At 37.4% G+C, this 12,134-nt stretch overlaps 1 protein-coding gene across 1 annotated transcript; it reads right to left on the bottom strand.

The window, feature by feature from the left end:
* Window positions 1-7,790: 7,790 nt before the first annotated feature.
* Window positions 7,791-11,651, bottom strand: LOC104533456 (hepatocyte nuclear factor 4-gamma-like; the record flags this gene model as incomplete). The annotated part of the gene is made up of 5 exons (XM_010193138.1): window positions 7,791-7,909; window positions 8,305-8,427; window positions 8,927-9,163; window positions 9,339-9,491; window positions 11,564-11,651. Coding segments are annotated over 5 exons (720 nt in total), but the record flags the coding sequence as incomplete, so codon positions are not given.
* Between the last annotated feature and the right edge of the window lie 483 nt (window positions 11,652-12,134).

Genomic DNA, 12,134 nt, shown 5'->3' with positions numbered 1-12,134 from the left:
TTTTCTTTTATCCAGATAGAAATGTGGCATCTGAAAGTTCCAGGATAAACTCACAACGTGTACACATGGACTCTGATGTACTCCATCCTGATAGACTACCAAGGTGAATGAAGACCTGCAACCTGGACCCCACAGATTGCTGAATAGAGACAGTCCTTAACTTGGTGAAGTGAACTTGACTGTGGTAGGAAAAGGTATGGAACAAGGGGTGGAATGTTATGGTTTAAGGGTTACCAGCCTGAAAGGGAAGGACAGGTGGTGTCTGTAGGACCCTGGGGGGGTCCGAGATCAGTACTGTTCCCTCCTCTTTCCGGCCACAGTCTATAAAAAAACCGAGGTTTTTCGCAGGCTTTTCCTGGCTTCCTGGGCTGCTTCCTGTCGCATCTCAGGACGGCTGGGGCTACCTCCACGTGCTCGGCAGCATCCACCACCATCCGCTCCCGGCACCACTGCGGTCCCTGGTGACGAGTCACAGGAGTTGCAGCGGCCACGAGGCACTGCTTGGAGACTTCCACTCAGGACTACTGGGATCAGGTTTTGTATATACTTAAATATCTTTTGTCCCTTATTAATTCCCTTTTCCTTTCCCCTGTTGTTTTTTCATTAAACTTGTTGCAGTCTTAATTTCCAACCTTGTGCAACGCATTTTTTTTTCCTCTCTCTATTCCCTTTTCTTAATTCTCCCCCTGGGAGAGTAGCGGACAACAGAGAGAAAATCCTGTGCTCCCTCTCTGACCCTTAAACAGAGTCACTTGGCTTTATTTTGGCCTGTTAAGGTCTTCATTCACCGCCCCTACTTCTCCCCACCCCTCCACCACCAGGTAGAACATGAAGATGACATCTGACATAGCATGGTCAATTTAAAGCATTTATAATCTAGAAAGAGCACTCAAAATACCAGAAAGATTGACCTGTATAAAAAAATCAATAAGCTGAATTATGTACAAATCAAAGCAACATTCTTTCTGTGTGTAAATTTCATTGTTTGAGGAGGTTCTCTGTTAACCATGATGCCTTGAAACTCACTCTGACCATGACAAAAGAAATATTCCTTTACACATACTCATATTCCTCCAGAAGGTGAGGCATTGCAAAAGGGAATAGTGCTCTGCAGAAGGCAATAGTGCTGTGTTAATTTCTTGGCTGACTGCCCTTCTGTGCTCATCGAGCCTTCTTGAATCTGTCCTCTCTAACTGGGTACCCTTGAGACTAACAACACTTTATTATTTTAAGAGTTTTTTTTTCCCACTATTACCCCAATCTTCAAAGTGCAAATTTTTCCTCAAGCAGGTGTTTCCTTCTGTAAGGCAAAAGCTGAAAGCCTTAACATGGCCTTCCTCACAGTCAGAAAGATGTTGATTCCCCTCCTGCCCTCCAGAAGGACTCCATCCCTATTTTCATTTTCAAATTATTTGTTGGTTAATGAGCAGCACCTCAGGCTGTCAGTCTCTGAAGAGGCACAGTGTCACAGGGATGGAGTATTGCCTCTATGTATTTAATCACACGATGCAATTTTAATCAACCTGCAAAAAACCTGCGTTCAAATAGAGGACAGATCATACTACAGTTAAATTGTGATTTTGCTGTTGAGACAAAAAATGGATATTAATGTTCATGTTGCAAAAGAAAAGTGTACTTCACAGTACATAAATTAAATATATAAAGTTTGTTATTTTATAATATATATGTCTGCAAATTTTAGAGCATTGTTCCATTTTATTACATTTCTGATCAAAACTAATGCTCATTAAAAAATCTAATATGACAATGAAAAATTTTATATAGAAAATTCTTGTCCTCTATTACAATTGCTATCTGCTCCACTTTTTGGAAACCACAGCAAATTAGTCTTGGACCACGATAATCTTAATTATATCTTGGGATAGATGATGTTGGAAATACATTGAATAAACTCTTTTGGTGAGGTTGCCTTTGCCTGTTAATGCAAAAGCTCTATGTTCATACGCTTGCATTATTTAAATTACAAAAGGCAGGCATCTGAAAAATGTGTTGCTTTGTTGGGCAGTCATATTCATGAAAATTCATTCAATTGTGAGGGGGGTCAAAAAAACAGGGGGCAGAACTGCTTCCTGATCAAAATGTAACATAAGCTGTTCCATTTCATTTAAGCAGCAAAATTCATAGACTAAAAAAGAAAGTTTTATATGATCTCAAAACTGTGTTTCTATGAATTTGGCATACTTTTAGCTAGATAGCAATTGTAACCCAATCTATTTAGTTGTTTTATTTCAAAAAGTAGGGGCCATTCTAAGAGGTGACACAAGCACTCTGCAGAATGAGTGGCCGATGCTGCTTCTGAGGGTGACAGATGAGAACATCACCAGCTCCAATGCTTTTCTCCAAAGTTGTATGAAATTAAAACGTTGCCTTTGTATGCAACTAAACTAAAACTCAACAAATTTTTATCTTACCTCGGTTGGCCTGTGAGAAATATGAAATAAAGCATAATTTAGCATAATAGATCAGCTGCTACCATGATGACTTTGCAAGGTGATTCTGACTGCTGGCATGGTAACATCAGCTGGGTGCTCACTGTCTTGCACTGTTCCCAGAACAGAGGAATTGCAGAGCAGCTCAAGGAAAAGTGGTCAAATGAACACGCAGTGCAGGTGATGCAACTGGCAGCTTCAGCTGTGACACCTGAAACAAGAATCACAGAATCACAGAATGCTAGGAATTGGAAGGGACCTCAAAAGATCATCTAGTGAGATCTAGTCTAAGAGACTGTGATAAAAGAGCATTGGTGACAGTAAGCATTGCCATGGGCTACGCTTCACTTCCATGCCATTACTGCCCATTGATAAGGAACATGTTTAAATAACACTTAGAGGGAAAGTCTTAGAGCAGTGAAGCAGAATATGCCCAGGCCTCCCTCAACAGCAGCCCTGTGAAGAGCCAACAAGCTGTCTGTAGGCACCTGAGGGTAGGCTAAGCTGCTGGGATATGTTTCATAAACTGCTAAAGAAAAATTATAATCAGCTGTTCCAATTTATCTGATGTTTGCAACATATAGGTGATACATGGAACCACAAACCAAGCTAACCAAGCTGTCTAATCTTGTACTTCCACTGTAGAGGTTCTCATAATCTCTTCATGGAATTGATGGTGTTGCCAGATTTGTGCAGGTCTTCTTTCCTTCCTCCTTTCACTAAATTCCCTCGGAAGACTGTAGCACATCATATCATATAATCTATTAAAATATTTTTCTCTAAGCAATCACTATATCCTTTAACTTTTTACAGTAATTTCAGTCCCAGAGACGCATGTCCCTGCACGATCTTTGTCACTACATTTCCTTGAAAACGTTCAGGTTTCTAAAATTGAAACAGCAATTGCTGTTTGTTTGGTCAACCTACTAACAAACTGGCAGAAGAGGTTACATGGGAGGCTGAACCCCAAAAAGTCCCTGAGTCTAATCAGACAGATGAGGTTGTCAATCATTCAAAGAGTGCCTTCTCGCTACAAGAAGACTCAGAGACCAGTCAGTGCTATTCAGATCCAAGTCAAAAATTTTTTTTAAAATGTGGATTTCTAGGCTTTCTTTGATCTCAGAGCAGTGTCTAAGCTTCAGATGAAACTACCCCTTGATCAGATTGACTAAGCAAAAATCTTCTACACTTGCTGCTGTTCACCCTGTGGAGCACACCTCATCATGTTAGAAAGTCGTGATGTTAACTGTTAACTGTTGTAAAGGGAAAAGGTGGTGTCATGCCCAAAATCGTTGGGTATTTAAGAGCACTGTGCTAGTGCAAGGCCATACCACCATGATGTGACCTGGATCAACTGTCATATCAGGCACTGTTAGTGGGGAGGTGACAACCTTCTCAGTCCCACCAGTAAACTCAGTGTTGATGTGGTATCTTAAACTAACATTTGACTTATATTCTGAGAATGTTAAATTTTTTGTCACAGAAGGTACCTAGAACCCAGTAAATACCGTCACTCACATTCAGAATCCCTTACTTGGGAGGAATTTTGTACAGTGGTTAGAACTGAAAGTTAATACATCTGTCTCTCTCTGTAAAATATACACTCCTGATTCACCTGCTGGAGCTGTTTGTAAAGTTGATTCAGGGAAATCCTTAAAGAAGAGTCTTCATGGCATTAAAGATGTAGGGGGGTTTCCATCAATGGTTTACTTCATTGTAGATTGGAAAAAATAATCTCTCCTGTTCCCTAAATTCATAAACTTCCTTCACCTAAGTCAGCATTTACAAGTAAAGGGCAGAGAAATCCTTTATCTAGAGGAATCAGCCACAGGCATAAGTTCTTTAGAGGGACCTGAAGATCTCCAGCCTTTAGAAGTGAAGCATGTTCTGCCTTCCATGCCAGCTTTACCCTGCATCTCTGTACTCCAGAGTAGAGTACATGTGAGTGAAAGCAAATAACCCAGTTCATTGTGTTACTACCACCTGTCCCCAATCCAAAAAAAACCCCACATCTATTCAAAATCTGCTCAAAGATGATGTACAACTGAACATACTTTCCAAGGCTGATGAGATACTGGTTATCTAAAAAATATATATCTTAAAGAGTCTTTCCAAAGTTTTGAAAGTCTTTATCTACAAAATGAACAACTAATTAGTTGCATCTAAATTAGCCTGAATAACAATGCACTAGAGCAATGAAAGAGAGTGAATCGTTAAGTTATCCCTGTTCAGAACAAAGGCTGTTGAACATATGCTTCATTTTTAACACAGATGGAATTAAGAACTGAAAACTATAGCTATGCAATACTTCGCCATGTTGCAGTAGAATCAACTAAAATGTTGCCATCATATTTTTTCATACAATTTCAATATCCTGCTTGATCGAGGGGTTGGACAAGATGACCTCCAGAAGTCTCTTCCAGCCACTCTGTGGTGCTGTGGATACTGTAGAGATGAGAGTATGTTTCATTTTTATACGTATTCATAGAATAAGCATTATAAAGCATTGTCATTGTTTATATAAATAATCACAAAATGACCAAAAGGCAAACTTGTCATTTGGATCCCTCATTTTTCTTTATTGAGCTTTGATGAAAAACAGTCCATTTGAAATATTTCCAGCAACCATTTCAATTCCAAATGCTCAACACAAAAACTTGGTATCAGAGTTCAAACATATAAAGTTACATCTCATTATAATTTAATATTTAACAAAGCTAATCATTTCTGATTTTTCATAATTAAGTTTACAAAAATAACGTTACATTTATAAAATAAATCAGCTTTTCCCAATAAATTACAGCTGTGTTCTTCTTATTCAAAAATGTTATATATCATACAAAATAGATGACAACTTTTTGTCAGATAAAATACTAAAGTATATTTTTCATCCAGAACATTTTGGCAGTGTGTGAAAACATTTTATTGTACACTTGATATCTGAAGTACAGTGTGAAAACTAAACCCATTAAGCTGTTATGCACATTGCTTATATAAAACAAAGCTGGCCAACTTGGAGACTACTTTATATTTCCAGTTAAATGTTTTTAGTCAGACCAATGCTGTCATATTTATGCAACTGACTTAATTAATCTGACCCAGTAAAGTCAAGAAGATTCAACTAGAGCCAAGCACTCTGTCTACGACAGGTACACAAGTGTGACCAACATCAGTCAGCTTTTGGGCTCCTCATTAACTCTCAGGCATGCTTTACCTTTGAGTTTCCTCATAAAGTGATAGTGGCAAACTTGTAAAAATAACATAGTCTGGATTCCCCTAAAGTTAATGGCAAAACATTGGTATGTTATTCTGTCACAAAAACTCATACTAAAAGGGACTTGCAAAAAAAGCAATGCATTGATAAAGAATAAACAGTAACCAGTGAAAAGAAAAACACTTTAAAAATCAAAAGGTAAACAGTAAGAGCTACTACGTGCAGACTTTACAAAAGCAACTACTTCAAAATAACATAAAGAAACACAGCATCTACCTGGTGGTAGGTGTATTCTCATTAAAGTATTTTGAATATTCAGGTCAGCTCAGCATTGCTATGTCACACTTTCTGCCTGCAAAAATGTATCTAAAGAATCATATCAGTTTGTTTGAGCAACTTTTAAGAGCCAGAGGTTTAATTATGCCATCTTTGAATGCCGTGATTAATGTAGGTGTCTGGTTCAGGACGATCAACACTTCACCTTGCAGTATTTCTGACTCCATTATGTTTTCTCTTTGCAATAGTTCAGCAAACAGCAGTATTTTATTCTTTCTTTTTTCTCTGTTTCTCTCTTACATAACTTCTGGGAAGAAAGTCTACTTTAAAGTACTAAAGAAAAATTGTTGCTGTCTGGAATAAATAAAAAGTGCAAAGTGGTGATTTTCTTATGATGTCATTATTGTATGAACAACAGATCACTTTATATATCATAATAGATCACTTTCACAAATTGTAACTGAGTATATGCCCAACTGAGCATATACTTATATAGATCACTTTCACAAATTGTAACTGAGTATATGCCCAACTGAGCGTGTGTCACAAGGTCCCCTTTGTTCAAATCCACAGATGGTCCAAATCCAGATGGATTATTATAGACTCCAGACACAAAACTTAGTCAATGTTGGATCTCTCCGAGACTCAAAGAGGAGGAAGAGGAGGAGAAAGGGATTCATCACTGTAAATCAATTCATTCTAAGCTTCTGAAAACTCTTGAAAATCCAGAGGATGTGTATTTGGTCTGCTGGCTACCTTCTGGCTGGGAATACTATGGCTCAAACCAGGAACATCTGGAGCTGAACTCAGGCACATCTGCTGCTTGAGTTAGTAAGCCACAACTAGTACATAACTACAGCTACTCTGTAGGTGATGTTTGGAGTTGATTGCTGAAATATGCAGTCACCAGCCAGTTAGGCAAATAAACACAATGGCTACATTTACATTAGTAAATCAAACTGTACAAAGTCTATACCTCAGCCCTGAGGTCAAGTGGTATGGTCTGGCCATGTTCCTAGTTATACCCTCTGTGCCTCTAAAGAGAGGTGGCCATATCCAGAGCACCATAAATTTATATGTAGCAATATCAATGCCTGCACCAAATTGGCACTGTCCTATTGACTGATATAGACATTACTGTGTATACAGATTTTTAAAAGTCCTCAAACATATTTGCACATGGCAGGCCCTCTGATTCATACAAATAGGTTAAGCAGGGAAGATTCACCTCTTCTGCTGAAATTTTTCTTGAAACGGATAGTTCTTTCAAATCAAGATTTTTTTTAAATTTAGTTGGGTATTTCTGTTCATTCAGTATTTTGTCCTTTTTATTTAATGTATGTGCCTTGTTTGGCATTCTTCTGCTTTACTGTTAAGGGAATCTTGCTTTTGTTTGATTAACCCTTTTTTCATGTCTACAGTTCACAGCTAAACAAGCACTAAACCAGTTCTATCACAATGAAAACATTATATACACATCTAAACCAATAATATTAAGACAACAACTAAAACAGGAAATAAAAAAATTAATTTGTGCAGTTAAAAGATCTAAAAATAATACCAAACACTATACATATTTGCCAGACTGCAGCATCCACAGTTACAGTTGTATGTGGCAGTCAGAACAGTGAGTATTACTTTGCAAATCATGAGGTGTTTTAAGAAACATCCACAGTAGTGGCTGCTGAGGAAATAATTTCCTTTATCATCCTGAGATTTTAAATGTGCAATTGTCCTACCAATTTATCTAGTGCATAAAATGGAAGGAAGGAATGAAGGAAGGAAGGAAGGAAGGAAGGAAGGAAGGAAGGAAGGAAGGAAGGAAGGAAGGAAGGAAGGGAGAAACATTATCACAATGGTTTTTGTTTCAAAATAGATTGCTGTGCAATGACTGAAGCTTGATTTGTAGACATTTTGTATTCTTGCCCAGAGCCTTGAGGAGGGGAAGGTAATGGAGTTTCTGGAGTTGCTGAAAAAGAATATCAAAAGAATTACGTATTTTTATATTCTGCCCTACTCTGCATACACGTATACACACTATTGCTCCAAAAGGAAGTTCTGTTACATTTGGCATGCTAGGTAAATAGGATATTTTAATTTTCAGAATTTTTGGTCTATTAAAATTTGCACATGTGAAACTAATGATATATAAGAATGGTGCTGAATTTTAAAAATTAGATTAAATTCAGGTCAAAGTCTCTCACTTAACACTGTTTATATACATAAGTTTTTAATGCACAATTATTTTAATTTCAGAACAATGATTAAATAACTCTATGAGCACTGACAGGCCACCAATCTAATTAATATTTTTTACCGTAACAGTGAAATGTTATGACAGAAAGCTAACTTGCAATTACTTACAGATCTGTTCTGTATGTACGGGAGCAGACATTGAACTTATGAGGATAGTTTGGCCAGTTAATGGATCTTGGGCTAAGTGAGGATGTACTGGATGATGCAGATGACTGGCATCATTAGAAGTACCTGCAAAAATAACATAAGTATATATCAATTTAAAAAAGCATGTTGTTGCCAGCAAATTATACTGCAAGAATTACATTTCCACAGAGCAAGTATTTTGATTGGCAATTTGAATAATTGCCTCTGTGTATTCATTAAAGAATTTAACCAGACTTCAACCATATGAAGCACTGTGTTTATTTTCACTGTCTTGACTACATTAACAGTGGATTTCATGAAATATTTGTAAGGGTTCCTTCGTTTGTACGTTGGAATTACATATTTGGAATTGTATGTTTAGATACCCAGCAATGACTGAGAAGTACACAGCACAATATGACATTGCAGGAATGAGTTAACAAGATGAGCAGCCAAGAAAACTTTAGCAAACAATTATATCACCCAAAGCTCAGTCAGCAAGACAGTGATCAATGTGCTTGTGTACACCATGTCTCCCTCAACATCCTAGTATGCTAAATTCAACATAATACACCATGGTAAATTTAACAAGTTGTTATCTTACCTCCCAGTAACATCTCCTGAAGCAAACTGTCAATTTTAACAATTCCAAATAGTTTAACCAATTGTATTTGCTCAATCATTTGCCAAGTGATGCTCTGGAGTGTAGGCAGTAGAAGCAGAAGTTCTCCAAATCTTCCTCGGGAGTCATACTGACGGTCATTAATATAATCCTCTAAACTGATTTGGACTTGGAACCGCATGTTCTTAATCTTCATTGGATTACTTAGGCCCTTTGCATCTTAAAAAATAACAAAAACCAAAAGTCAGTCTGAATTGAGAAGAGCATCTTACTTTTTTTTCATTTTATTCTTTTCCACCCAGCTAGGTAACATGAGAGCATGCTACATCAACAAAAATTACTTTCAATATAGTCATGTGTACAATGATTCTGAAAGATATTTTTGAAAAGGTACCTGGATCAAAAAACACAATTGCTTTCAAGCAAGCGTACTCATTGTCATCTATTTGAATCTCCTGGAAGGGTCGAACTAGTTCATCTAGAATCCGATTTGCCACTCGACTGATCTCTACTTCAGTACTGTTGCGATGGATTATGTAATTGTTGCCTTGGAGAGAAAGAATACCAACATCTGGATTTATATAAAGACTTTGATGCACCATGCTAGTTGAAGCCCATTTTCAAAAGGACATTTCATTTTGCTTAATCAAATTTTTAAACATTTTTTTCATGTAATAACTCTCCTTTGTAACATACAAAACTGTTCCTCAGAATTAGAGTATGTGTGTACAATACAGTTGTCACCCAGTAAATAATCTGTACATGTAAATATGTCAACATGTGCACAGTTACTGATTAGTCCACAGGACTGAAGTCCATAACTGAATGCATAAGCATGGAGCAAGTAAGTGTTTATCTTTACATAACAGATAAATATATCAGTAAACTGATCTAAAATTTCTTCTTCCCACATTAAAATATCCCAAGCTGAATTATCAGGAATTGTCAATGAAGCCATCTTCCAAAGGAGACACTAGGAATGCTTATTTTCTGGCAGATGCTTCTGTTACCTCTAATAAAGTTTCAAAGCATCAGAAATTATTCAGTAAAGAATGATTTTTCATTGCTTATTTAATTTTTAATTTCCATTTTTGGGAAGTCTTGATCATGGCATCTTAATTCACCTTCTGTCCAAAAATCATCTAACATAAGTGGTGAGATCAGTGGGAAAATCCACAGAGCTTCCAGAAGCCACCAAGCAGTTTTTGAAAGAAAAGCTGGTGATTATATCACAACAGATCCATGCCAAAATGACTAATAAGCTATACAGATACTTATCTTCACATATCAGAAATATGCCCTGGACTCTCAAATTGTTTCTTCTTTCAGTATATATGCTGATGTTGGTGATGCTGACTATAATTTTTTACTTACTATTTTATCATTATTTGTCTTTATTACCTACTAATCCAAATAAAACTGAAAATATTTCCTTTTTATTTCTGTTAATTTGGTCAGTAGAACTGTAGCTAGAGAAAGAAGTAGGTTAAGAAGGTACTCTGTATAGTTTTCAACTTGAAAGGATTGCTAGTGAGAGTAATATCTCCAGAACAAGCCTTTCCTGTCCCTTTAATGTTATGGTAAGTGTAACAGTAAATTCAAGCTGATTTAGAGCTATGAAAAGGCAGGCCCAAAGAGGAAGGAGAACAAGTAGCTGACAATCTCCTTCTACCATGCCATTAGTGAAGAAACTAGTTTGAGTCTCTATTCTTCATAGTCTTGCCTCGCATCAAAAGTTCCGTCCAAGAAGACTTTCCCACACTTTCTCACAGAACAGGCCAAGTGTTGCACATGTTTAATGAGACCATTTTCATCACGGAGCACTTCAGGCTGGCAGGGTACTGTGTCAGACGATGTTAACAAATGCCTCATTATGCCACTATACACACAGATACACATCAAGTTACTGTGCCTCTCTGTTGTGTGAAGGAAGGGAAGACATGCTTCCACCAAGTGACAATGTCTCCTTCCCTAACAGCTATGCTCTCTTCGTATAACCTAGTGAAGGAGCTATTTCAAGTGACCAAGAACATGCTTATGCAGATGTGACTCCTCACCATGCCATGGGCGCACCCACCTCCTGCATGGCGGGGGACTAGAAGCAAGCAGTTTACATGATGGCCACATGGTGACTGTCAATGGAGCAGTGAGAAGGCTCTTGGGAAAAAGCTGCAGGGAACAGGATAACCAATTTTTCAGCCTGAAAGATCTTTGACTATGTCTGAAGGGCTCCTGGGGAAGTGCCAGATAAATGGTTTTCATGAAGTCTGAAGTAATTACATGAGTCAGAGGTTTGCTGCTCCTCTCTTAAGCAAAGGTTTTTTATGGGGTTTTTGTTGTTGTGTTGTTCTGTGTTTTTATAGGCCAAAGTTGTAGAACGAATGCTAACATATGGTGACAATTTGCCAGAAACTCCCTCAAGTTATGGTTTCTGGTATCCAATGAACCATCTGTTTTTGCTGGAACACAGCACGTGACATTATGTCATTAACAGCTATTTAGCATTCACAGAATGCATTGCATTGATTGTGCCAGAACAGTTGTCCCACTTAAGTGATTGCATGGTTGCTAATGTACTATAACATCATCATTATTAATTAAAACAAAGCCAATATTTACCTAACAGTATAATGTCCTTATACGCCATGGACCGTTTTGCTGCTCCAAGCAACAGGTGTTCCCCAGCATGTGCTCTTAGCAGGGCAACCTCAAGAAAAAATCAGTAGACTCATTAGAAGATAAAGCAGTAAGTTCCAATATAGGCAAAAGAAATGAGGATGGATATTACCGTGAGTCTATATATAGGTACTTGTTTAAGACTGTTAAGATTCTAATATAAAATGTAAACTGTATGTAAAAAAACTTCACACTATGCTAACAGCAGAGTATAATTAAATTGACATCCCCTGTCACTTCTAGCATTTGGTGTAGCTTTTAAACATACAGCTCTGCAAAACACTTCTCAATAAATACAATATTTTAAGTTACTTCTACTGCCTATTCCCTTAAAAAAGTTTTCTCTGGAATTTTAAGTTGACACTAAATACTCCAGTGGGCTGGAAAGAACTGTTACAGTAAATTTGGCACTAGTGTTTCATTTTTCTCACCTTGAACCAAGAATCTATGTGGCATTTAAAAGAGTTTTTTCCCCAGCAAAGCCAGTTATGCTAAAATATACACTAGTGTCAAC

The sequence above is a fragment of the Mesitornis unicolor genome, unplaced genomic scaffold (genome assembly GCF_000695765.1).
Source record: "Mesitornis unicolor isolate BGI_N332 unplaced genomic scaffold, ASM69576v1 scaffold51439, whole genome shotgun sequence".
Lineage (NCBI taxonomy): Eukaryota > Metazoa > Chordata > Aves > Mesitornithiformes > Mesitornithidae > Mesitornis > Mesitornis unicolor.
This window is presented reverse-complemented; position numbering and strand designations above follow the sequence as displayed.